The following is a 25,396-nucleotide window of genomic DNA, read 5'->3' on the forward strand; positions in this document are numbered from 1 at the left end:
TCTATTTCTTGGAAAAGGTATGTTTTCTTATTTAAAATAGATTTTCTCCCAACTCTCAACCCCCGTTTACAAAGGTCCCCTACCATATTATGAGACTGCATACTTTGTTTTTCTCACCTCCAGAAAAGCCCCCAAACCTAACATTAACAGTAAATATTCAAAACAATATTCTTAATCAAACAGTAATTTAGCCTTACCTTCTGTTAATCTGAGAATAAGAGTGGGATCTAGCCCCAGTTTTTCAGTTGAGGTACCACCTGTGTCGGCGAAGATTCCTATTTGGCCTAGGTGTGAACGAGTCTTCATTCGTGATGAAAAAGTAGACTTTTGGTAGATTTTCATGCTGCGGTTCATAAATTTTTCCTGCCCAAGCAAAAAAGTTTAACAGAATTTCTAATATACGAAAATAATGTTGTGCTAAAATAGTGATTGCATATAAAATTATCATCTGCAACAAGCCCTTTTCTCATTACTAATTCGTTAAACAAGCAATTTCAAGTTCTTTTGTCTGAAGGATTGTGCCAGTTTTCAATTCCTTCTCATACGAAGCTGAGCACAAAGATAGGAACGTTCAACCTTGATTAAACATAAACTTCACAAACAGGAGACTGGAAAGTGTTCTGGTTTTATTTTCATGATCTCGTCTTGCTCAAAATGCAGGTCTCTTGGAGATTCCACCGATTTGAAAGGATTGGTTCTGTGGAACTGAAAACTTGAGAGCAAATGGACCTCCCCAGTAGACATTAAAAAAAAAATCAGGCTTCCCATTTCTTGAATCTTTTCTCAATATCGGATACTTTCAAACTATAGAACACATGCAGAAAACCATCATCTCGCAGCTGAATTGGTTAGTAAGCATTTCTAGATTTTTCCCCCTCATTCTAATTAGGATTTAAAAAATTTTTTGTAATCAACCTTTACTTCTAGTAATAAGCAAAGCAAACCTCATGAAATCCGAACCATGGATCTGCTTCTGTACTTGTATGACCCTGAGAGTGAGTGCCTTACTTGCCACACCTTTGTCCCAGCCCACTGATCTTGTCTTTATTTAAAATTTTGATATTTTGTTCATCATGGATTTTTTGCATTAATTTTAATTTCCTACAATAGTGAATTAAAATGTTGCTTATTCTGATTGCTGAGTTTTTGCCTCCCCCGTAAATTTTGCACCCAAGGCAAGTACCTCACTTGCCTCACCCTAATCCTTGTCCAGATTTTTATATATATTTTTTGTATCATTCAAATTTCTCAATGAGCTTATGTAATTTTTACAATGAAAAAAATAGCAATGATGTTTTCATTTGAGGGAAAAAGGATATTCAGGAGTTTATATAAAAGGATGTGCTCACAACAGGAACAATGGGACAAAACATCCTATCTCAGGCTGCCCGTTTAAATTTTTTTTGTTTTAATTAATTAATTTATTTATTTTTGGCTGTGTTGGGTCTTCGTTGCTGCATGTGGGCTTTCTCTAATTGCGGTGAGCGGGGGCTACTCGTTGTTTCGGTGCGCAGGCTTCTCGTTGCGGTGGCTTCTCTTGTTGTGGAGCACGGGCTCTAGGTGCGCAGGCTTCAGTAGTTGTGGCACATGGGCTCAGTAGTTGTGGCTCGCGGGCTCTAGAGCGTAGGCTCAGTAGTCGTGGCGCACAGGCTTAGTTGCTCCGCGGCATGTGGGATCTTCCCGGACCAGAGTTCGAACCCATGTCCCCTGCATTGGTAGGAGGATTCTTAACCACTGTGCCACCAGGGAAGTCCTGCCCGTTTAAATATTGACATAAGCCTCCGTAATCTCAATGAGTCACCTTTAAGACCCAAATGTCCCAGCAGCACTGTAGCAGGTGATCAGGAATACAGACTTTGGAGTGGACAAATCTGATTTTGAATCTTGATTTGGTACTTACAGATGTATAAGCAAGTTCATTTAACATTCAAACTATATTTGTGCCTACTGTGTGTCGGCACGGTTCTGGGTGCTGGAGAGAGGGCAATTTTTTTTTTAAAAGAACAACAACAAAAAAAGACAAAACCATTGTTTTCATGGAGCCTACATTTTAATCCCTTAGCATCTCTGAGCCTCAGTTTCCTTCCATAAAATGGGAATAACAGTTCCACCTCTTAAGGCTTTCATGAGGATTCAGTGAGGTTGTACATAAACAACCAAGCAGGATGCCTAGAATACAGGATGAATTCAGTACGTGGGAGCTACCAGGTGCTAATAATTACTAATTAGCCTGTGATTTTACTTCTAGTGACTATAAACACAAAGATGAACAGGAGAAAAAGAAACTATGTTAAAGCGTATAAAAGAGAAAATATTAATAAAAACCTACAACATTGATACTATACTTTTCCAGATTACTGAAGTTTTTTCACAGGCATTAGGTTCATTCTGACAGGTAGAAAAGAAAGGTTGGTGAAAAATTGATAACAATATTTTGGGTTGATGTATTTGGAACTTGGATGGCTAATACTAAAGATTTGTAGGAGATTTTCTTAAATTTATGCTCAGCACTCATCCCCACCCTTAAGATTCTGCTCACCTCTTTCTTGTCACATTTCCCCCCTCTTCAATCCTTCTATCTATTTAAATTCACTCCCTTCCTCATCCCTACTCTCATTCCCTTTATCCTAAAAGTCTATCTGCAATAAACATCTTTATCCATGGGTTCTGGCACTTTTTCACTCATAGAAAAACTGGAAGTTCTCATTCCTCTAAGCCAACTGCTAATGGCAGACGTCTGCTCTTACTCCATCTCTCGGGTAATTCATAGTACATGTAAAGAGAATCAGTAGTCTCTAGAAGTTGTTATACTTCTGTATTTCCATATGTATTAATCCCCCTATTGATTAATGAAGGGTTGGTGATGAACATAAAGGAGAAGAAGAGAACCAGCTATGCTTAGGAAGGGATCATAAAGTTCCCGAACTAAACCAATATGGTGTACCAACCAGGAAAAATAAGTAGAAGCTGGTGAATGTCTTTGTTGTGCAAAATAAAAATAGCAGAATGACTAAACAAAGGCTCTGTACCCAAACGAGAGGGAAAATGTTGTTGGATTGCACAGCAAATGCGTGCAAATTCACATCTAAAATACATGTACAAATCCAACTTCTGATGGATGAAAAAGATAAAGAGCTCAGAAAACCAGGGATTGAAAATGGTGGTGTGTGATTGCAAGCCATCAGTTTTAGAGGCAGCACAGGCTTGTGATTAAGAGCATGGGCTCTCATTATGCTCCTTCATTCTCCCCCCTCAATTTCCCCACCTTTCAAAAGAGTTGGTATGAATAGCACCTACCTTGTGGGATTGTTAGCGGAGTTAGCATATGTCCTGCCCTTTGGACAGCATCAGGAGCACAGTAAGTGTTATATAAGTGTAAGCTCATGGAGAAAGCACTCTAAGGAGGGAAGATACTTAGTGTGTTTGAGAAACAGCAAGGAAACTAGTGGAGCTTAAGCACAGTGAACGAAGGGGAGTGACAGCCAAGGTCAAAGAGACAACAAGGGCCCTGTAGGTCATTTACTTAGTGGAATAAAGATCATTAAATGAATCACTCTGACTGCTGAGCTGAGAAGAGACTATAGAAGAGGTTGAGGGTCAAATCGGGAGACCTGTTGGGAGGTTACAGCCATTGAGAGGCAAGAGCTTATGGGGTCTCTTGGGATAGTAGTGGAAGTGGTGAGAGGTGGTCAAATTCTACATATATTTGGAAAGTAGAGACTACATGACTGGCTGATGGTTTGGATGTGGGGTATGAGATAAAGAGCCCAGGAAATAAAGAATGGAGTTTCCATCAACAGAGACAGAGAAGGCTGTCTCTGGGGGAAGGGGTGGGTGGGAAGAGCAAAGTTTCAGTTTAGAACATGGTAAGTTTGAGGTATCTGTCAATATTAGAGATCTAAGGGGATGTGGGTATAAAATATACTGTTCTTCCAAGTGAACACCATGCTGGTTGGTTTAATTCTTGCATTATTCTAACATTGTGCAATCACACGTGGTCACTACATTATATAAAAGGCTGAGTCAGGTCCTTTGATGCGTGTCATCGTAGGGGCAGCACGAATGGCACTGTGGAAAGACCCTGGCCTTTGGGAACAGGCAGGTTTGAATCCTGCCTCTGACTCCACCCAGCTCTTTCTCTTAGGCCTACGTGAGTAAACTCAGCGCACCTTAGCTGCTGCTTCTATCAAGTATGGATACTAATACCTTTCTTACAGCCTTGTTGCAACTTCCAAGCACAGATAATGTATGGGAAGTGCCTACTCATGATAGACTGATAGGGAAATAATTGCTTATACTTTTTTCAGAGTAGATATCCAGATCTGTCCTCTTTCTGGTCCACTTTGTCTTGTGAATAACCACAGCACTTGAAAAGAATAGGAGAGGTAACTGACAACTAGCTTTCCTAAGGAACCCTGACTTAAAGTTATTGAAACCCGGTCCTTTGAGAGGAATTGACCACCAATATCCATACAAATTTGGGGACTCTGACTCACCTTAGGGCTGATTCTTATTATTCCAATCTTTGTGGAAGTGGAGAAAGAGGAATGGGGTTTTATAATGTCCACATCTAAAGTCCTAGACCAATTCTAAATGAATTCACAATAACAATATCTAGCACATGTTATCTGAAGCAGTTTGTGTTTGATTTTCTCGACAACTCTCTCTACAAGTCAATGAAAATGGATTTGCAGATTCTCTCATTAGGAGATAGAAAGCTCTGTTTGTCCCCCACGTGCAAATGAAGATTTAGACAGATTCTCTCAGACTCAATGCCTTTCAAGTTTTTCCCACCTCATTCCGGCCACTTGGACAAATACTAGGAGAAAGGGCTGTGAACTGTGTCCTGGGATAGTGTGTGGAGACCAGCACTAGCAATTTTTTATTTACAGGAAAGCCGGGGGCCACTAGGTCCTTGGCCTGCTCTGTGACCCGCCTCTTTTCATTAGGTCAGAAGTAGAGCGTGATGGTGAGGAAATTACCTTCAGCTTGACCTTTAAGGACCTGCTGGCGTCAAGCTAGCTATTTGGTATGGGCTTTTCTGTTGACATTTCTGACTGCACCTTTTGCAAACTGAAAATATTACTGGAGTTCAAGAGGAAGGAAGAGTAAGGGAAAGAAATCAGCCAATTTGAGTCCCATGATGTGAAAAGTACTCTGTAAACCAAAAAGTGCTACAGGGATGCTGGTTATTTCTGAGGAAAAATGTGTTATCCTCACCCCTCTATAATTATTTAACAGTGACCGGAGGAGAGAAGTCCACTCTTAACCTCCTTGCTTCTACAAACTTCTTGTTTGCAGGGGCTTTTTGGGGAATGTTGTCTATCTGGACTGTAATCGGATACACTCAGTTCACCCACAGATATAAATTCCCATGAAGAAAAAGTATGATTTCTTTTAGACTTACCAAGCGCTTGTAAGCTTTAAGAACATGGTATATTCTTTGAAGGACTATTGGTTGAAATCAAATCTTTAACTTAATTGACCAGCAAGACAAATAGCAGGATTAAAATAAACTAATAGTAATAATAATAATAATAATACTTCTTTAGAGCTAGGCACTGGGCTGAGTGATTTACATTTCATCTTATTTAAAGCTCAAACAAGTCCATAAAGTAGAATCAATTATCCCCATGATACGGATGAGGAAAATGAGGCTTAGAGAAATTAATTGCCCAAGGTCAAATAGCTCATAAGTTACAGAAGTGTGATTACGACAAGTTTACTGAACCCCAAAGCCTTCTATGTTCCTATAATTTCACCCCATGCTTAGTTTATACCTCTAATTGCAAAATTTGCAAATATGCCTATAATTGCAAAATGTAGCATATTCAAGTCTTTAGCAGAAATTTTATAAACAAAATGTTAATATTTCTCTATGAATTAGTGACTTTATGTGTTTCTATTTTCCACTGTTTATTTATTTATTTATGGCTGTGTTGGGTCTTCGTTTCTGTGCGAGGGTTTTCTCTAGTTGCAGCGAGCGGGGGCCACTCTTCATTGCGGGGTGCGGGCCTCTCACTATCGTGGCCTCTCTTGTTGCGGAGCACAGGCTCCAGACGCGCAGGCTCAGTAATTGTGGCTCACGGGCCTAGTTGCTCCGTGGCATGTGGGATCTTCCCAGACCAGGGCTCGAACCCGTGTCTCCTGCATTAGCAGGCAGATTCTCAACCACTGCGCCACCAGGGAAGCCCCAATTTTCCACTTTTCTATGGGTTGGCCAAAAAGTTCCGTTTGGATTTTATACTTCTCTTATAGTATTATTTCTCTGTATATATTATACCTTTCTTTTTAAAACTGTGAAAGACTCACATCTCTTTCTGATTGTGTGTCTGAGCTGTGAGTAATCTATGAATTTTTTTCCCCTTTAGGGTCTCTTTTATTCACATTATCTATTTAATTCTCCCCCCCCCCTCTTCTTTTTTCTTCTCTCTTTCCTACCTGTCTGATCTGTCTCTTTCATGGCCATAATATGAAGCTTAAGTATATTCGTATTTATTGTGTTCATTTAAAGGAGATTTTGCTTTCTGTTCTTCGTTTTTAAATGGCTTTATAGTGACAAAAAAATGGACTTTTAGATTTTGTGGGTTTGCTGGCCGCAGCTTTCTTTTATCATACGTTATTTGCGTCCATAAAGTGTCTTCCTTTTGATTGTAAAGTTTTTGCTGGGCAGGGAAAGGGCCTTCCTATCTTTGAATGTCCTACCAGGCCTAACACAGAGCTTCTAATAAAAGTGTATAAACAAAATAAAATATTTGAGAAACTCCAAACCCAGTGCCTGCCAGTGTATTCACAGCAACTGACAGGCAGGCGAGAGATGTGGCTAAGAATTACAGACCATCTTCCTTAAACAAACTTAATTTGGTCTCGAATCTTGGTGAGGGCAGGTCCCACCGGATACAGTTGCGGTGGGCGACACTGAGCTGAAACCAATCTTACCTCGACGAGTTTGCATTCAGGAGCCGTTCCAACCTATCCTTCAGGAAGGCGTTAGGGGAAAATGGGCGAAGGCGCCAATCGATTTTTTAGTCTCGGCTCTATCCTCCCCTGCCCCACTCCCCCTTCATCTCGGGGACCGGTGTGGTAGGGAATCCGGGAGCGGAGAGGGCCAACCGCAAAGTGTGCGGCACCCGCCACCGTACTCTCGGCCGCGCGGACCCTGGAGCGACGCCCCCCCTCTCCCTCTCCTCCCCATCCCCGGGTTCCCTCTGCGGGCGGCCCCCCGAGTCCTAGCCTGCCGCGAGTTTCTGGGCAGAGGTTTCTCCCCACTCTGTCCCCTCCCGGGACTCCGTCCCAGGTTCCGGCCCCTGCCCCTACCCAGGTCCCCCTCCTCCCCCATTCTGCCCCCTCCGGGCCCCCTCGCCCTCGGTGACTCCCTTCCGCCAGGTCACGTGATCGTCGCAGCCCGCCTTTCTCCCCTCGGCTGAGCCGCAGTTTCCTTACCTGTAAAGTGGGGACAGGACTCTCTACCACATTTACCCAGAGCATGACAAAGCGACCAGGAAAGAGAAGATTCCATTATAACGTTTATTACTAATCATCATTCTCATTGCTGGTGCTCCTATTGCCGGCTCGATAGTGGGGGGAGGCGCCCATCCCAGGCGGTCTGGACTGGCAGCTGCTAAGACCGCCCTGCTGGCCCCGCCCCGCCCTGCTGGCGCTGCCTGCGGACCTGCCCCCTCTACCCCCTGCTGCCGCCCGCAGCGAGAGCCGCGCAGCCTCCGCTAGACCTGCGGTGCGCGGCGACATGGCGGGCGGCCACCGCCTCCTGCTGGAGAACGCGCGGCAAGTGGTGCTGGTGTGCGCCCGCGGCGAGCGCTTCCTGGCGCGGGACGCGCTGCGCAGCCTGGCGGTGCTGGAGGGCGCCAGCCTGGTGGTGGGCACGTAAGTGGCCGCGCGCTCTGGAGCTGCGGGCGCCCCGGGTCGTGTGCTGGGGGGACCGGTCAGCCAAGGCCCAGCTTGGTGCTCTTTCTGTAACTTGTGCGCTGTGGAGGGGAACGCGGTAACAGCCTTTCCGCACCCAGGGAGTCATTGGCACGCCTGCCTTTTAGGCGCCTGTTGCTAATGTATTTGGCCGCCTCCGGTTGTCATTCAGTTGAAGAAACCTCTCTCAAGCTGCACATTCCACTGGGGAGCATCAAGATCCCGCCTCTGCTGATAAAATATAATTGCAGCAATCTGAAGGCGTAGGGGTTCTCTCCAATGCTTCTTGAAGTGCGGACGGGGGACCACCTGCCTCAGACGGCCTGAGATTTTTTTTTTAAAGACAGACTTCTGATGCCGCCCCCCCATCCCCAGATCTTTTTCTTTTTTGCAAGTTTTACTGAGATATAATTGGCATACAGCACTGTATAGATTTAAGGTGTACAGCGCAATGATTTGACTTACATACATCGTGAAATGATCACCAGTAAGTATAGTGAATATCCTCTCATATAGATACAAATTCAAAGAAGTAGAAAAAAATTTTTTCCGTGTGACCAGAACTCCTAGGACTTATTCTTTGAACAACTTTCATAAGTAACATACAGCAGTGTTTATTATATTTATCATGCTGTACATTACATCCCTGGTACTTATTTATCTTCTAATTAGAAGTTTGTACATTTTGACTACCTTCATCCAATCCCCTCCACCCCGTCCCCACCTATCCCCAGGTCTTTTGAATCAGGATCTCTATGGGTGGAGTTCTGAGATCTGAATTTTTACAAAGCACGTCTCCCACCCCCTTCGTCTGCACCCCAAAGCTTGAGAACCACAGAAAACGTTTAGATGGCGATGGTGTGGGGTGATAGATAATTAAGATTCAGCCACCAGAAAGAGAGCACATTTTCAGTTATTTTCATTTAAACTTCTGAGAATAAAAGAACAGCCCAAGTTTGGAAGGGTGGACTTGGAGTGGGAATGGGGGTTGGGTGCCCATCTGAATTGGAGAGCCCATGGCACTGCGATTACACAAGTCTCATCCCTTATCTGAGGCTGCTTAGGGTTGTGTAAGAGCCCAGCTTTTAGGGACTCTGTGTGTGTTTGTTTTTAATTAACGAAGGAATAAGAACATCCCCAGTGTTACCGTCAAAAATTTGTTAAAATGAGGTAACAGAATTGCATGGATGTAGGAACCTAGGACTAGTTGATGGCCATACTCCACGGAGTTCTGAGGATCCAGACCCCTACTGTCTTGCTCAGCTGAGCACTGCCCTCTTGCTCACAGGCACTCCAACGTCCAAGATTGCTGTGCCATCTCTCATTATGGTGTCTACCTTCCAGCCAGTAGGAAGTAGGCAGAGAAAACGATCCTATTGGCTAGAACTTAGTCACATGGCCACACCTGGCTGATGGGAGACACGGAAAGGTAGTCTTTATTCTGGGTGGTCATGCCTCCAGCTAAAATTTAGGAATCTAGCACTGTGGGAAAAGGGAACATTGATCTTGGGGAACAATTAGCAATCTCTGCTACACCTGATTTGACTTTTTGCCTTGCATGTGGCTAGAGTCAATTTCCAAAGACACATGCTCAAGAAGGAAATACAATAAATATTGACTGACACCAAAAGGCATCGATAACATGATCATTGGTCAAAATTTTCACAATATTTTCCCCAAAGTTAGTAATAATTTCTTGATTTTTATTCAGAGATGGGTTCATAAAAGCCATCGGTCCTGCTGATGCTATCCAAAAACAGTTTTCAGAAGAAACATTTCAAGAAAGAATTGACTGTACCGGGAAATGCATCTTGCCAGGTATCAACCTCTTTTTCAGTAAAGCCCTGAAAGCAGTTTTAGTAGTGTAAAGAGGAAGAGTAGTAGCTTGTTTTAAACATGGTCTCACAATAATATGAAAATATAATAGCTACCATTTATTGAATTTCTACTAGTAAATGTCTAGCTGCTTTACAAACGCACTTACATGTTGAATGAAACCGAACTGCCCTGTAAGGTAAGTATCATTATCTACACATTGCAGATTAGAACACTGATGTTTAGGGGTGAAATATCTTACCCAAGATCTCTAAACAGGTAAAGGGCAAGCTGGGAATCACACGCATTCATTCACTCCACTTCTTCCCACTCATATGCTGAAGAGAACCAGCTGTGCTGGGTTTGGGTTCAAAAGCTGTTGGAAGAATTTTATTAATCCATGGCATAGGGGAGGCAAAGAGAGCAAATTGCTCTCTGTAATTCCAGAATATACTCTAAATTTGTATAGAGTATGAAACAAAGGACCCATCTTCAGGCAGAAAAAACATAAATCAAAAAACCCTAGAGATTTCACTGAAGTTCATTTGTATCTTTAGTGATTGATAACAGAATCAGTTTATTAGCCATCATCTCCTACATTTTCTATGTTTTATGGCTTTATGTCATCCTCTGAAACAAATTTCACAAATTTTGAGTTCTGCGCAAACACAGAGGCTAGGATTTATACTTGCGTGCTGTGCACATCTGACAGAGCTTCTACTATCTGGCCCTTGGGGGTCAGGAGAGAAAGTCAGGGTGAAACCTCATGAGAAAGAGCAGAATATGGTAGAGAATATATGGTAGGGACTTTTGATTTTACTCTGATCAGAACCACTAATGAGCCATTTAATCCATAAGGCACTTTGAATGTTCTGGAAGGACAGACTTTACCAAATTGTACCGGGATAAACAAAAGTTTCAAGTGACCATTTTATAGTTTCTCTTGAATTAAAATATTTTTCTTTCTTAAAGAAAGATTCATCTTTCTGGTTTTATACTTTTCCTGCTCAAAGTTGAGTGTAGGGATAGTGTTATTCTTTTTCACACCCAGATTCTTCCTTGGTCGTATAGTCCTTGGTTTTGCTCAGCTAATAGATTTGACATCCTGTTTTAAAAGGTTGCTTGGTGAGCATGGATTTATTGGGCAAAAGGAGCTGTATTTCTTTAGGGGATATTTTCATCATGTTGAGTCACACTCCTCCATTAGAGCCTTCTAGACCAACCATGCATGGAGTCTTCTGGGAACCACACAGACAAATTCTCCCTTCTCCACCCTCCTCCAAGATGGCTGACCACCATCATGCTTTCCTAAGAACCGTATAGTAGAGTCTGCCTGCTGTCTAAGTGCTTTCTGTTTCTTAACTTTAAACGTGATTTGATTTATTGATTACAGGTTTAGTGGATGCACACACACATCCAGTATGGGCTGGTGAAAGAGTTCATGAGTTTGCGATGAAGGTAACTGCAATAAACAATGGCAAATCAAAATAAAGCACAAATATAGACGTGTTTTTCTAGAGTTTGTAGGCTGTTAGGCTTTACAACAAATGTCTACATGTCTTTTTAACGGATATTTTTACTGGCTTGGACTATGGAAATAAATTACAACAAAATTAACCAATTTATAGCTTGGTACCAAATCTTTATACTGTGCCCAGGGCTATCAGTCATTTCAAGTATAATAGTTTTCAAGATGTTTTAGCTGCCGAATCCTCCTTTTAAAATAGAGCTGACCTGCTTTGCTCACTAATTTCTCCTCTCTTTTCTTTTCCTCATTCCATTCCTTGGTAGCCTTTGAAGGGACTCCAGGAAACAGTTTGAAAATCACCATTCATTGGGGTCAAACTTGGAAAAACATATTATTAATCACAAAAATAAAATGTCTTATATTGTTCCCACTTTTTTTCCAGAAAAATGAGACTTATTAAGAAACATAAATTGTAGTCTTTGTCAGTCATTAATTAGCTGCAGTCAACACTCAGATCCCTGGTTTGAGCCATTTTCACATTGTTTATTTCCTTGTTTTTAGTAGACTTTATTTTTTAGAGCAGTTTTAGGTTCACAGAACAATTGAATGAAAGCTATAGAGATTTCCCATATACCACTGCTCCCTGCCCCCTGTCCAAAGTACAGCCTTTTCCATTTTCAACATCCCTGACCAGAGTGGTACATTTTTTACCATGGATGAACCTACACTGACACATCATTATCACCCAGAGTTCATAGCTTCCATTACTGTTGACTCTTGGTGTTGTGCGTCCTTTAGGTTTGGGCAAATGTATAATGACATGCCCCCACCATTGTAGTATCATACAGAGTAATTTTACTGCCCCAAAAATCCTCTCTGCTCTGCCTATTCATCCCCCTCTCCCCCCAGTCCCTGGCAACCACTGATCTTTCTACTGTCTCCATAGTTTTGCCTTTTCCAGAATGTCATAGAGTTGGAATCCTACAGTACATAGCCTTTTCAGGTTGTTCCCTCCATGTCTTTTCTTCACACTGTTTTTTAAAAACCTGTGCAGCCTAACAGCTAAATTGGATTATTTCAGAAAAAGAAAAAATTTCTTCAAAAACTGTCTACCTTTCTCAACAATCTAGAACTGTTTTTAAGGCTTTATTAAATCATTGAATTTCAGAGCCAAAAATCAACCTTAGAGATTTACGGTCCAATTCTCTCATTCTATGATGCAGAAAGTGATGCAAAAAGGGCCCAACCCATCAGGTTTTTTTTTTTTTAACACGAAATGAACAAAGATCATTTATTATAAAACCATTGAAACTTTCCTTAAAAGCTCGAGTTTGCAATAACTTGAACGTGACAGAATTAAGAACAGAAGGGAAGGGTGTGACTAAGGGAGCCCCCCAGGCCGGCACACTTTGTTTGCACCACACACTCCTTGCTGCCCAGAGTAACAGGGGTCCAGTGGGATCCCAGAAAGAGCCTCTTTATTTGCTTGAGTGACAGAGGTCAGGCCCGAAACTCTAGGTGGCCAAATACTGAGGGGTGGAAATGCTCTGGGTCTCCTAGTGGGGACTTGAATAACCACAGTGAGGTCCCTAATCGCCTAAGGTTTGCTTTCTCATAGGTACTGAGACTAGCTGGTACACACCGGGACTGACTGGGTTGTTAAAATACCGAAATACTTTTGTACCTGTTGGTAAACTGTCGCTAGCCTGAGGCCCCAAGTCCTCCCCACATCTCCCATTTCTGCCACCCCAGTCCCTTCCTGAAACACCTCTGACCCCTGCAACTCCCCACCACCCCGGCAGAGTAGGGACTTCCAGAGCTGTGTGCCCCACCATCCTTCCTGATCGGTTGGTGCCTGTGCCATGTCGATTGTCAGTCATGTCGAATATCACCCCTGTACGTAGGTTCTGTAGACCTGCCTGCAACCTCCCTGCGTTTTGCAGACCTAAGGGTGAACCGTGTGTTCAGTTGGCAGGAGCCACATACATGGATATCCACCAGGCTGGAGGAGGGATCAACTTCACGGTGGAGCGCACGCGCCAGGCCTCGGAGGAGGCGCTGTTCAGCTCCTTCCGGCAGCGGCTTGGGTGCATGATGAGGGCGGGGACGACGCTGGCGGAATGCAAGAGCGGATACGGCCTCAACCTGGAGACGGAGCTCAAGATGCTACGCGTGATTGAGCGCGCCCGGCGGGAGCTGGACATCGGCATCTCAGCCACTTACTGCGGGGCTCACTCGGTGCCAAAGTAACGTCAGCCGAAGGGACCGGGGTTTAACTCAGGGTAGTGAGAACGCAGAAGGGCTCATGTGGTGCCTTAGTGGGGCTGCGTTCTCCAGGGAGTGAAGGTGCACCAGCACATTAGCTCTTGCAGAGGGACCAGTTAGAGCCTTTGGAAAGGTGCTCTGATTCTAACCTTCAGGCATCTCACACACGTGGGTTTAGGAAGGCGGGCCCCACCAGACCCATCCGTTTGCAAGTTCCTTAATAGTGAAGGAAGAGGAGATGTTCAAAACTCTTGGTTAACAAAAAGAAATTCCCCTGATAGGTCCTTTAAAATGACAGATATGAATTTAAATAGTTTCCCATGACAGTGAGCACAAAGGCACTTCAGGAACTGAGTAACACTCCATGGGAGGTAGATCAAATCTTGAAGTCAAGATGACTTAGGGAGGTTTTTATTTTTGTTCATCTGTTTGCTTGTTTAGCAGCAAACATTTTTGTTTTATTGCTGTAAATGTTTTTTTCAGCTTTCCTCTTTATCTAAAAAGTTCCTCCTGTATGGATTTGCTATAGAGAATTCTCTCCCCTTCTGCTTCTGCATTTCATCCGTCCCGGAATTACTAGATCAGCAGGCCCTCAGTCCCAGAACCAAACGATCCAAAAGAAATCCAGGACTTGAAAATTCACAGGGCGTCTCCAAAGTCTTAGTGCAGTTTTAAGTTGTGATAACTAACTTAGATAATAAATGCTGCAGGCTTACAAAAATGGTTTAATCACATAAATAGCCAATTTAATTAAATCGTATTAATAATTAATCATTTAAAAAATTTTTACATTTATTTCTGTGAACTTTGACAAATAAAATTTTAATGTTAATATTTCATTTACCATCTTTAATCAAAGGAACTAAAAAAATTAACATTGAAATTATTATGAAAGATTTACAGAACTAAGTAGAAAAGAAATATAAATAACTTAACATTTCCAATGATGTTTGTTGTATGTTTTTAGCATTTATACTTCCGAAATTATTATGGCTTGAAACTGCACTAAGACTTTTGGGATATCCTGTCTATTATAGTCTGTTTTTTTTTTTTTTTTAGTAGGAAAGACAATGTGACATGGCAGAAAAGTCTCAGGCTTTGGAGGGACACCAGACCTGGGTTCGAGTCTAGCTTAGCTACTTCCAGCTGGGTGATTTTGAATTAAGTTTTGATCACTTAACTCTTCTGAACATGAATTGCTTATCTGTAAATCAGCTAAATAACACCCTTATCCTATGTGGTTGTCTCGAGAATTAGAAACAGCATATATAAGTACCTGTCTCCTCAGAGTCCACCTCTATCTACCCACCCAGATGGTTTTTGCTGAGAGCCTTCTGTGTGCCAAATACAAGGCTGAAGTTTTACAGAAAATTTCTCCATCTGCCAGTGAGCCTCTGAGGTCTGATCTTGATCCCCGAAGATAAAGCCTGAGGCCCAGAGGATACCAAATGACGTCTACATCATGTGTCCAAAGTTATACGGCTAGCAAGTGGCGCAGCTCTGTGTCTGACTTCAAAAGCCCAGACCTTTCTCATATATAACTACCCCAGAATTTTAGAATTTCAGGGCCTCCTACTATCTTCCTCCCCTATGTCTGATGAGACAGAAAGCCTTAGGCAGATGCTTCTAGAAACAGTGTGGAGGAAGGAAAAGTCAGGGTAATAGCTTGGCCCAGGTAAGGGGCTCATGGTTGGGTTGTCAGGGAATCATCCAGGATGTCCTCTACGTGTCCTTGACAAGAAGATTCAGTTTTTCAGCCAGGCATTCCCAAAGGCAACCCAGATGTGCCAGAATGGATGAACCATCCGAGTCTCTGCCTATAGGGTCAGTGTATACAGAAGTCTTATCAATACCTCTGCTATGTAGGCTCATCCTGATTGCTAAGAGTCCTGAGTTATAGCTTTGATCTTCTCTTTACCTTTCTGAGGCTTGGGGTCATTTACCTACAATTTCTCAGGTTCTCCAAGTGCCACAAAAACCCTTTCTCCAATTAAAAAAAAAAAAACAAACTTGCCCACGGTAATCTCACTTTCTTCTTCCCTCAGAGGAAAAACTGCTGCTGAAGCCGCTGATGACATCATCAATAACCACCTCCCAAAGCTGAAGGAACTTGGCAGAAATGGGGAAATACACGTTGACAATATAGATGTGTTCTGTGAGAAGGGCGTCTTTGATCTCGATTCCACCAGAAGGATTCTTCAAAGTGGGAAAGATATAGGGTTACAGATTAACTTCCATGGGGATGAACTCCACCCAATGAAGGCTGCTGAGGTATGGGTGACCTTTTGCTTTTCCTTTGTCAACACTCGTGCTGTGGAAAACTTAATGAGTTTGTTCAAAGGAAGGAGTAACCTTCTGAAAAGATAGAGAATGGGGAAATTTGTTTGAAATATGTGCAGGTTGGTGCGGTTGACCCTTGGAATCCCAGACTTTTTTGCTGATCATTTATTTTTATTATTTCCTTCTGGTGATACTAGTAGAAAAAAGAAGTACCTTTGTGATCTCATTTACTAAATTCACAACCTAATTTGATTGGCACACAAAGCCACCCTAGCTCAGTCTGTTAATTCCACATGTAGCTTCTAGGGTCTTTCTGTGGCAGCATCCAGAGGACTTTTAGTGGAGCATACCATTAATAGCCACAGGATGATTTTCAAATCTATATGTCTTTTCCAGATTAATTTATTCATGCTTTCTACAAATATTTGAGTATCTGCTGTGTGCCAGGCACTCTCCTAGGCACTGAGAATTCAGCAGTAAGACGCACAAAATCCCTGCAGTTGGGGGTCTAGCTCTTTCCTCTAAGCCCTGGAGCTACATAAACAACTGCCCTTGGGGCATAAATACAGATGTAGATACTCTACATGTGTCTCGACCACCACACGTCCAATATGATCTCTTAATATCACGTCCAAATCTTGCCTGTGTTTCCTGCCCCAGTGAATGATGCCATTATCCATCTGTTGCCTAAGTTGAGACCCTGGATATCATTTTGACTCCTCCCTCCCCCTCACCTACTGCATTTCAGCTAACCAGCAAGTCCTCCCAATTCTCCTCCTAAATATCTCTGGATCCACTTCACAACACTGCCCACTTCAGATCACCGAGCTTGTGCTCATGAGAGGTAGTTGGCAAGAAATCTTAATAATAGAGTGCTGTTTGTTTTTGCAGGAAAAACCATTTGCTGGCATGTTATCGATTTGTTGTTGCTGTTGGTGAAACTTCTCTCTGTCTCTCTGCCCATTCTGCTTAGCTCGGGGTGGAACTGGGAGCGCAGGCAATCAGTCACCTGGAAGAAGTGAGTGACGAAGGCATTGCTGCCATGGCAGCGGCCAGGTGCTCTGCTGTCCTCCTGCCCACCACGGCCTACATGCTGAGGTGAGGTTGTTTCTCCCCCCAACATGAAAGCTGCAAGTATAAGCTGTGGAGACACAGACTTCCAAGATGCCCAAATATTCATCACCCTTACAAATCCCTTAAAAATGCAGATCAGGAAAACTTAGCTCATGGAAGATGCTAATACTGGTATGATATTTGTAATGAATTACCCTGAGGAAGGAGCTTAGACCCAAATTGTGTTTGAGTGGTGGGATTACTGGGGAGAGTGGCGCTTTCTGTTTCTTTCTTCCTCATTTTTGGAATTTTGCAATTAAAAAGCAATATGCATTACTTTTATAATTAGAAAATAGTGATATAGGCTTTATACTTTAAAAAACATGCATAAGATATTAGGGATATTTCACAGTATTCTGAATCTGAATGAGCTGCTTTCTAAGAGGATACAAGTGGGGACCATAATCCTCATAAATCCTGGGAGTGGGAGGAAAGAGGAGATGTCTAAGTATATTTTGTGGCATCTCCCTGGGGCTTTGGCCGTGTGCCCTCAATGGATTGAGCCCATGTAGTCCATCTTTTATGCCTGAGGGATTGGAAAAACAGGTTCAAGTAACTTTTATAAGGGAGAAGAAAGGAATATTGCAGTGCTTTTTTCAAATTTATTATGATTTTATACACATATATATAAAATATTATACATTTCTCTTATTACTATTCTCTTAAAGAGTAGACATAATGTAGGTTACCGTCAGGAAATATCCATCAATAACTATTCTCAGTATGATCAGCTGCTTTTCTTGCAAATCTCAATAGTCGTCAGAGTCATCAATCAAGACTTAATCTGGTTAATTTTCCACCACCCAAGGAATAAGTTTTTACAAAAGAAAAGGATTCCTTTAACTCACCTTGAATCTCTTAAGACAGAGCAAAAATCTGCGACTTGTGGTGCTGGAGGGCAGTTCAGCATTAAAAGTCTGAACTTTGGGGCTTCCCTGGTGGCGCAGTGGTTGAGAATCTGCCTGCTAATGCAGGGGACACGGGTTCAAGCCCTGGTCTGGGAAGATCCCACATGCCGCGGAGCAACTAGGCCCGTGAGCCACAACTACTGAGCCTGCGCGTCTGGAGCTTGTGCTCCGCAACAAGAGAGGCTGCGACAATGAGAGGCCCGCGCACCGCAATGAAGAGTGGCCCCCGCTTGCCACAACTAGAGAAAGCTCTAGCACAGAAATGAAGACCCAACACAGCCAAAATTAAATAGATAAATTAACTAAAAAAAAAAAAAAAAAAGTCTGAACTTTGTCCCTATGCCAATGGCAGTTGCCACGTGCCGTCACCACAAGATGGGTGTTTAGCATCCTGTTTGGATGACAGGGGCAACCAAAGAGAAGGCCACGCTCTTCTCTGGCTTCTCTGTTTCTGTATTTCTCTGATCTCTCCATCAGGAGGAACCTGCAGGTTTCCCCGCTGCGCCCTGAACTCTCTTGACTCTCATTTCCAGAATAACCATTGCCTTATGCCACTCAAGGGCTTCTTTTAATCATTATTTTATGCATCTTTGTGTATAATATTTAAATTTATTCAGGACACATTCACCTTAGTTTATCTGGAGCCCCCTTTATAATTTTACTGCCTTGTACATACATATATTTTTCCTCCTTGAGTAGTTCGGGAAAGGGAGGGGAGGCCATCAGAGTGACCGGCAGGGCAATTTTAACATCTACCCTTTCCTCACTCTGTATCTCTGCTTCACCCACCTCTCTCACACATTGTCCTAGCAGAGAAACACTATTTTAAGTGGTCCTGGAAACTGCCTGTCGTAGACTGGGAATGCTTCAAGGGCAAGTGTCACCTCTGTACCCCCAATCCTTGATTAATTTCTGTATTCAACATGCGTGTTGGGGGCCCACTACTTGTCAGGCACTGTTCTAGGCACTGTGGATCCAGCCACAAATAAAACAGAGTCTTGTCCTCAAGGAGCTTACATTCTAATGGGGAGAGACAGACAATGTGCAAACCGACCAATGAACATAGAAAATGTCAGGTGATGCTTGGTGCTGTGAAAACAATCCAAGTGAGGCGAGAGGATAGAGTGTTTGAGGGGAGGGTGCTGTGTTTTTAGGGTGGTCAGGGAAGGCTTTCGGAGGAGGGGACATTTGGGCAGAGACCTCCAGGAAGTGAGGGAGCAAGCCATATCTGGGGGAAGGAGCCGGGATAACTAGAAGAGTGTTCTGAGTGGATGGACGGTGAGCGCAGTGGTAGAAATGCACTGAGGGTATTTGAGGAACAACAGAGTGAGGCCAGAGAGGCACAAGCCAGGCAGGGAGAGATAGGAGACGAGGCCAGAAAGAGGGGCAATTCTTGAAGGGCTGAGTTCATGGTGCAGACAGGAAGCCCACGGGAAGCCACTGAGAGTGGTTAAAAACACAGCGACATGATCTAACTTATTTTTCTAAAAAATCCCTCTGGCTGCTAGGAAGAGAATATATTTTAAGGGGCTTGAGGGTAGAAGCAGGAAAGCCAGTTAGGATGGTCTTAACAAATATCCTAGCAAGCAATGATGGTGACTTGGATCCAAGGTGGTAGCAGAGGGATATAAAAATGAGTTGGATTCTGGATATAGTTTTAAGGGGGAGCCAACAAGATTTTCTGATGGGTTGGATGTGGCCTGTGAGAAACGACTCAAGGATGACTCTGAGGCTTTAGTACCTGGCACAGAGTTTTCACTAATGGGATGGTTTTAGAATGACTGGCTGAATTAATGACCAGGCAAGTTTTATTGATCTCCGTGTGTTAGATACCATATGCTTTTCATTGAGGCTGCCAAGAAGTCCCTGTATTTTGAGGAGAAAATACAACTGAAGTGCAATGCAAACACAATAATAAAAAATTAAAGAATTCCTTTAACAAAACATAATCGATCAGCTATTAATACTAGGCACTGTGCTGGTACTAGAGACACAATGGTGAATAAGACACACATGGTCCTTCACGGAATTTGCAGTCTAAGCATATGAAACATGATAAATGAATAGTAAGACCTATAGAGGTAATGAAAAGGATAATCACTTCTGGCTGAGTGGCCAGGGAAAGTGAGCATGGGTGGGCGAAATGTGAGCTGGGCCTGGGAATATGAATGCATTTCAGGGAGGGGTGGATATTCTAGGCAAGGAGAACGGCAGACTCAGAAATGTACAAATAGAAAACCCCAGTGGTTCGAGGGCAGTATTGGGTAGGGCAAGGATGAGAAAGGAGGCCCTGAAAGAAGTGTGGGCTCAGCTTGTGGGGAGCCTCGAGTGCCAAACTTAGGTGGACTTTGTATAAAACATAAATAAAACCTATTCTGAGCACAGCTATAAAGTTATTCTTTTTTTTTTTTAAACAATGGTTTCATGAGCAGTGATGGGGGCCTCTGTGTTTTGTTTTGTTTTTTTAATTTTTATTTATTTTTATTTATTTATGGCTGTGTTGGGTCTTCGTTTCTGCGCGAGGGCTTTCTCTAGTTGCGGCGAGCGGGGGCCACTCTTCATCGCGGTGCGCGGGCCTCTCACTATCGCAGCCTCTCTTGTTGCGGAGCACAGGCTCCAGACGGGCAGGCTCAGTAGCTGTGGCTCACGGGCCCAGCCGCTCCGCGGCACGTGGGATCCTCCCAGACCAGGGCCCGAACCCATGTCCCCTGCATTGGCAGGCAGAATCCCAACCACTGCGCCACCAGGGAAGCCCAAAGTTATTCTATTCTTTGCCATATTTAGTACACTCCTAGAATATAACAGTATCATTCATTCATTCAATCAAAAATATTAATTAGCCAGAGGCAGGACTGGGTGCTGGGACAAATTATAAGAAAAAGAAATCATCCTTTCAGCGATCCTTAGCCCCTGCTGGACTTTCCAGCAGAGGGGCAGCTGTAGTAGTCTCAATACTTTACAACCAACCGATCAATCAAATTGAACTGAAGGCTAGGGTAGGGTCTCAAAGGAGGGGTCAGGGTTACCCTCAGGAGCTTTTTCTAAAGACAACTCCTGGGCAGTACAGGTTCATAATGGCTGAGCACCAGTGCTCTATCATTGTCATGAAACAATAGCTATTGTCTCTAAAATGGAGGTGTGTGGGGTGCTGGGGAAGCCAGAGGAAATGAGGGCCAACAAGGTGACTCGGAAGGCTTCCCAGCGGAGGTCTCTCCTTGACCAAACTTTATTCAGGCTCCTCTGAGCCCCTCTCTCCAATAAGCCTCAATCTTGCCTATAAACCTATAGACTCTTAGCACAAATGATTTTGTTCACCCACCTTCCCCAACATTATGAGACTTGAACAAACACTGGCATAGTTTCTAACAGCTCCACGATGCCTCCCTAGAATGAGCCCAGGCCCCCTTAGAATACCTGTCTGAGAAAGCCCAACCTGCCAGGAAAATTAACTGTTTGTTCCAGTAAAGCCTGGTGATAGTAGATAGGCCTTTGAACTTCCTCTTAGAGCAGTTACTTTAAAAAGCTTGCAAGGAGGTCAGGGAGATACCCAATCCAGGAAGGAGCACAAATATTTTACATATTAGTTTCTTGGGCCTTCAGAAATTTGAAGGACCTATAATAATGTTTGAGACCCCCTCTCCCCCCCAAAAAAGGAGAAGGAGAGATATGAACAAAAAATTGCAAAATGTTAATTTAGAAAGCATTATTTAAACCTCATTGTTTATATTTGGGAATCAAAAAAAGTTTATTACATTTGAAAACAATTTTAAGTTTTCTCCCTTCGCAAGAATCTCTGAATATATATAAAGATTGTCATGATAATCCCAAATTTAAAAAGTTAGCTATAGCCAAGTGATTTCAAAAGCAGGATGATAAAAATCAGGAGTCCTGGGGTTCTGCTGGACGCCACCTCTAATCACTTAATCTTGAGTTTCTGTTTCTTCTTCCAGAACACGAAGGGGTTGGATATCTTAAGTCTGCTTCAACTCTGAACATCTGTTCTTCAAAAGTTCCACTTCTAGAGACTGACAACATTTTTTTCCCTCTCCTTAGACTGAAGCAACCTCGAGCCAGGAAAATGTTAGATGAAGGGGTAATAGTCGCTCTGGGCAGCGATTTCAACCCTAATGCGTATTGTTTTTCAATGGTAATTACTTTTAATGTGCCTTTCATAGTCTATGAAACTTCTACCAAGCATATAAATAATTTAAAAATATTTCACTAACTGTTAAAATGTTTCAAAGATCTGAAAAGATTTTCCTGTGGAACAAGAAAAGAGTGTGGACAGCAGTGTAATTGGATATTTCTGTGCCACTTGAATGCCTCCAGGCTGAGAGAGGAGAGAGAAGGTTCTATTGATACTATGCTTTGATGCAGCCTTTGGGCATTGTGGTTTTACAGTAACCTATTTCCCCTCTCAGAATTGCATAAGCTCCAAGAAGTTTAGTAAGTTTTAGTAAGTAAGTGTGGAGGTGAGCTTCATCTTACACAGTAAGTGGCCTTGAAAAGTAATAAATAAATATTAAATACATATAGGGGGTGGGTGGGTAAGTAATCTCTATAATAAACGAATCTTTCCCAAAGCATAAGAATCTTTACGTGTAAATGTAAATTTCACTTTTCTCATACTAATTTAGTCAGCTCCACTTATACATTTAACTATCATTATTTGTTGTGCTGTGTTGAGAAATGTCCTAGGTGGCAGCTGCTGTTTTGTTGCTTTTCTCCAATGCTTTTCTTTTCCCGTCTTAGCCGATGGTCATGCATCTGGCCTGTGTGAACACGAGAATGTCCATGCCCGAGGCCTTGGCTGCTGCCACCATCAATGCCGCTTATGCCCTGGGAAAGTCTCACACTCATGGATCTTTGGAAGTAGGAAAACAGGGAGATCTCATTATCATCAATTCATCCAGGTGAGTGTTCTCCCAGCTGAGCCATTTTATTGTACACCCACTGTAATATGGAGACTTGGTTTAAATCCCTTTTCCACTGATTATTAGTCTCAGGCTCTGTATAAGCTCAGCAGCTACCCAGTCTTCTCAGTGTCACCCCTTTCTAAGCAAAAAGTCTCCCTCCAGGTCCTAAACTGCAGGGTAGACCAACTTTTCTGGTCTCTTCATCCATCTTATATCTTTCATAGATCTCCAGGTTTCTGCTCTGTTTACCTGGACTTTGGACTTGTGCCCTCTGGCCTGTGTTTGTTTTTCTTCTTGGGTTCTGACCTTTTCTGCTTGTGTTGGGCCATGCAGGTCCCAACTCTGGCTTGTCATCCTGGTGCTGATTCATTACCTCTCTGACTTCTCATTCCTGCTGGATCCCAAAAGCCTTGCTTCAGTTTTCCTGCCTCTTGTTTTGTATTACTCACTAACAGCCTGCTGCCTCCTGGGTCTCCAGTGTAACAAGTTGAGTTTTATTGTTCTAAATCTTAAAGTTGTGAATCCTATGGTGTCTGGACCCTAGCAAGCCTCTGCCAGGCCTTGGACCTCATGTTCCACAGAAGAGAGTGGTTCCATAATTCTACTCTCGAGGGTCATAAGCCATTGTCTCTATCGAAAGTGATGCTGATGTTACCATTCATGCATCATTTAAGTAAAGCAAAATTTTTTTTTTTTTTACTGTTCCAATAACACTTTATTTATGGACATTGAAATTTGAATTTTATATAATTTTTATGTCACAGAATATTATTGTCTTTGTTTTTCATTTTAAGTCATAATTTAGAAAACCCCAAACAAAACTATCTTAGCTAGGGGCTTCCCTGGTGGCGCAGTGGTTGGGAATCCGCCTGCCAATGCAGGGGACATGGGTTCAAGCCCTGGTCCGGGAGGATCCCACATGCCGCGGGGCAACTGGGCCCGTGAGCCACAACTACTGAGCCTGCGCGTCTGGAGCCTGTGCTCTGCAACAGGAGAGGCCGCGACGGTGAGAGGCCCGCGCGCGCACCGTGATGAAGAGTGGCCCCCACTCGCCGCAACTAGAGAAAGCCCTCACACAGAAACGAAGACCCAACACAGCCAAAAATAAATAAATAAAAAATAAATAAATTTTTAAAAAAACAAAAAAACAACAATCTTAGCTCAAGAACAATAAAAAGCAAGCATCAGGCCAGATTTGGCCCACAGACCACAGTTTGCCAACTCCTAGTCCAGAACAGTGGTTCTAAAGTGCAGTCCCAGCAGCAAGGGCATCCTCTGAGAATTTGCTGGAAATGCAAATTCTCAGGCCTCTTGGACAGTCTACCAAACCAGAAACTCCAGGAGTGGGCCTAGCATCTCTGTCTTAAAAAGTCTTCTAGGTGAAAAAGATACATGCTAAAGTTTGAGAAGCACTGATCTAGAGTCATTGTTCTAATGTGAATCAAATATTTTAAGAACAAATACTTAATATCATTAAACAATATTGGATTTATCATAGACTAATTATCATGGTACTCTACCATTTTTTAAAAAGGTCAAATATTAACTACTAAGTGTAAACAAATTTTTAGAGAATGTATTTTGAAATTAGCATTTATTGACAGAGTGATAATTTTGACTTGTATCCATTTATGTTTGATTTCTTTCTAGATGGGAGCATTTGATTTACCAGTTTGGAGGCCATCACGAATTAATTGATTATGTTATAGCTAAAGGAAAAGTCATCTATAAAAAGTGATTGATCTGTAAGGAAAGAGCACACGGTTCTACTGTATAAGTCAGTACAGTTATATTAAAAGTTAAAATACCTTAGTAGTTTACCAGAATGATGTCACTTAAATCTATTTCTGTATTTTGTTTATCCACTTGAAAACCCCAGGGGATTCACTTATTTTAACATGTGCACCTGGACGTATAAGCAAGTAAACCATTTGTGATGATAATCTCAAAGGATTAAATTACTTCACAAAGATTTTCTATAAATATTCTGCAGGTTAATATGATGGAGTATCACAGAAATGCCTTTGTGGGGAAATGCAGATTGGCAAATAGGTAGACATGGCTTAAAATTCCCATTTTGTTTCTACTTTTCAAATTTCGATTCTTAAACTATATTTACTGAAAATTGGGGAAGGAAGTGGGAAATCCAAGTCAAATGCCACAAACTAAGCTAAAATGTAGCCATCTATAATAAGCAAATAGTTTTTCTTTTCCCCACGCAGTTTGTCTTTCTAGATGCTCTTCGAATGCCTTAGGGTCCTCTGAGGGAGGGTGTTCTTCGGTTTTCTTCTCAACCCTTGCAGTAGAGCTTCACAGCAGAGCTCAAGACTTGTCATTTTGTACACAAGTACAGGGACCTTCTTGTAATGGATGCATTTTGACCAAATCCAATAATGTAATTTTTAAAAAAGTTTTAAAGTTTTTGATTCTTCACATTACAAATGTATAAAAAAATCTATAGCTCTCAATAAATATTTGCTGTCACTATTATTGTTGTTGTTTACAGCCCTGGAAGCCAATCAGTGGTGTTGTCTATTAGAACCTTTTAGGAAATGAACAAATTACAGAAGAAAGTGGATTACATAAAGAAAAAGTGGATGATTATATAAATGGGTGTTTCTAAAGCCATGTGTTTACTTGAAATGTTTTTAAACGCTTTGATCATTCTTACAATCACAACTGCATGATAAAACTTTGTCCTATTTATG

The 25,396-nt window shown here is 42.4% G+C and overlaps 2 protein-coding genes across 2 annotated transcripts in view; one reads left to right on the plus strand and one right to left on the minus strand.

Moving 5' to 3' along the window:
* CCDC38 (coiled-coil domain containing 38) overlaps positions 1–7,627 on the minus strand; it is a 43,113-nt gene extending 35,486 nt beyond the window's left edge. Inside the window, exons 1-2 of the mRNA XM_059936703.1 lie at positions 7,444–7,627; positions 198–363 (exon numbers count right to left, since the gene is read on the minus strand). Coding sequence (XP_059792686.1) covers positions 198–363; positions 7,444–7,488 — 211 coding nt within the window. The 5' untranslated portion in view covers positions 7,489–7,627. The remainder of the gene's footprint in view (positions 1–197; positions 364–7,443) is intronic.
* A 62-nt stretch (positions 7,628–7,689) lies between these two features.
* On the plus strand, positions 7,690–25,173 carry AMDHD1 (amidohydrolase domain containing 1). The gene is made up of 9 exons (XM_059936704.1): positions 7,690–7,884; positions 9,635–9,741; positions 11,132–11,196; positions 13,175–13,452; positions 15,517–15,742; positions 16,725–16,849; positions 21,826–21,919; positions 22,525–22,685; positions 24,339–25,173. Exons 1-9 carry the CDS (start codon positions 7,748–7,750, stop codon positions 24,424–24,426), a joined length of 1,281 nt encoding a protein of 426 aa, XP_059792687.1. The 5' UTR covers positions 7,690–7,747; the 3' UTR covers positions 24,427–25,173.
* The last annotated feature ends 223 nt before the right edge of the window (positions 25,174–25,396 follow it).

Source organism: Balaenoptera ricei, chromosome 10 (genome assembly GCF_028023285.1).
Source record: "Balaenoptera ricei isolate mBalRic1 chromosome 10, mBalRic1.hap2, whole genome shotgun sequence".
Classification (NCBI taxonomy): Eukaryota; Metazoa; Chordata; class Mammalia; order Artiodactyla; family Balaenopteridae; genus Balaenoptera; species Balaenoptera ricei.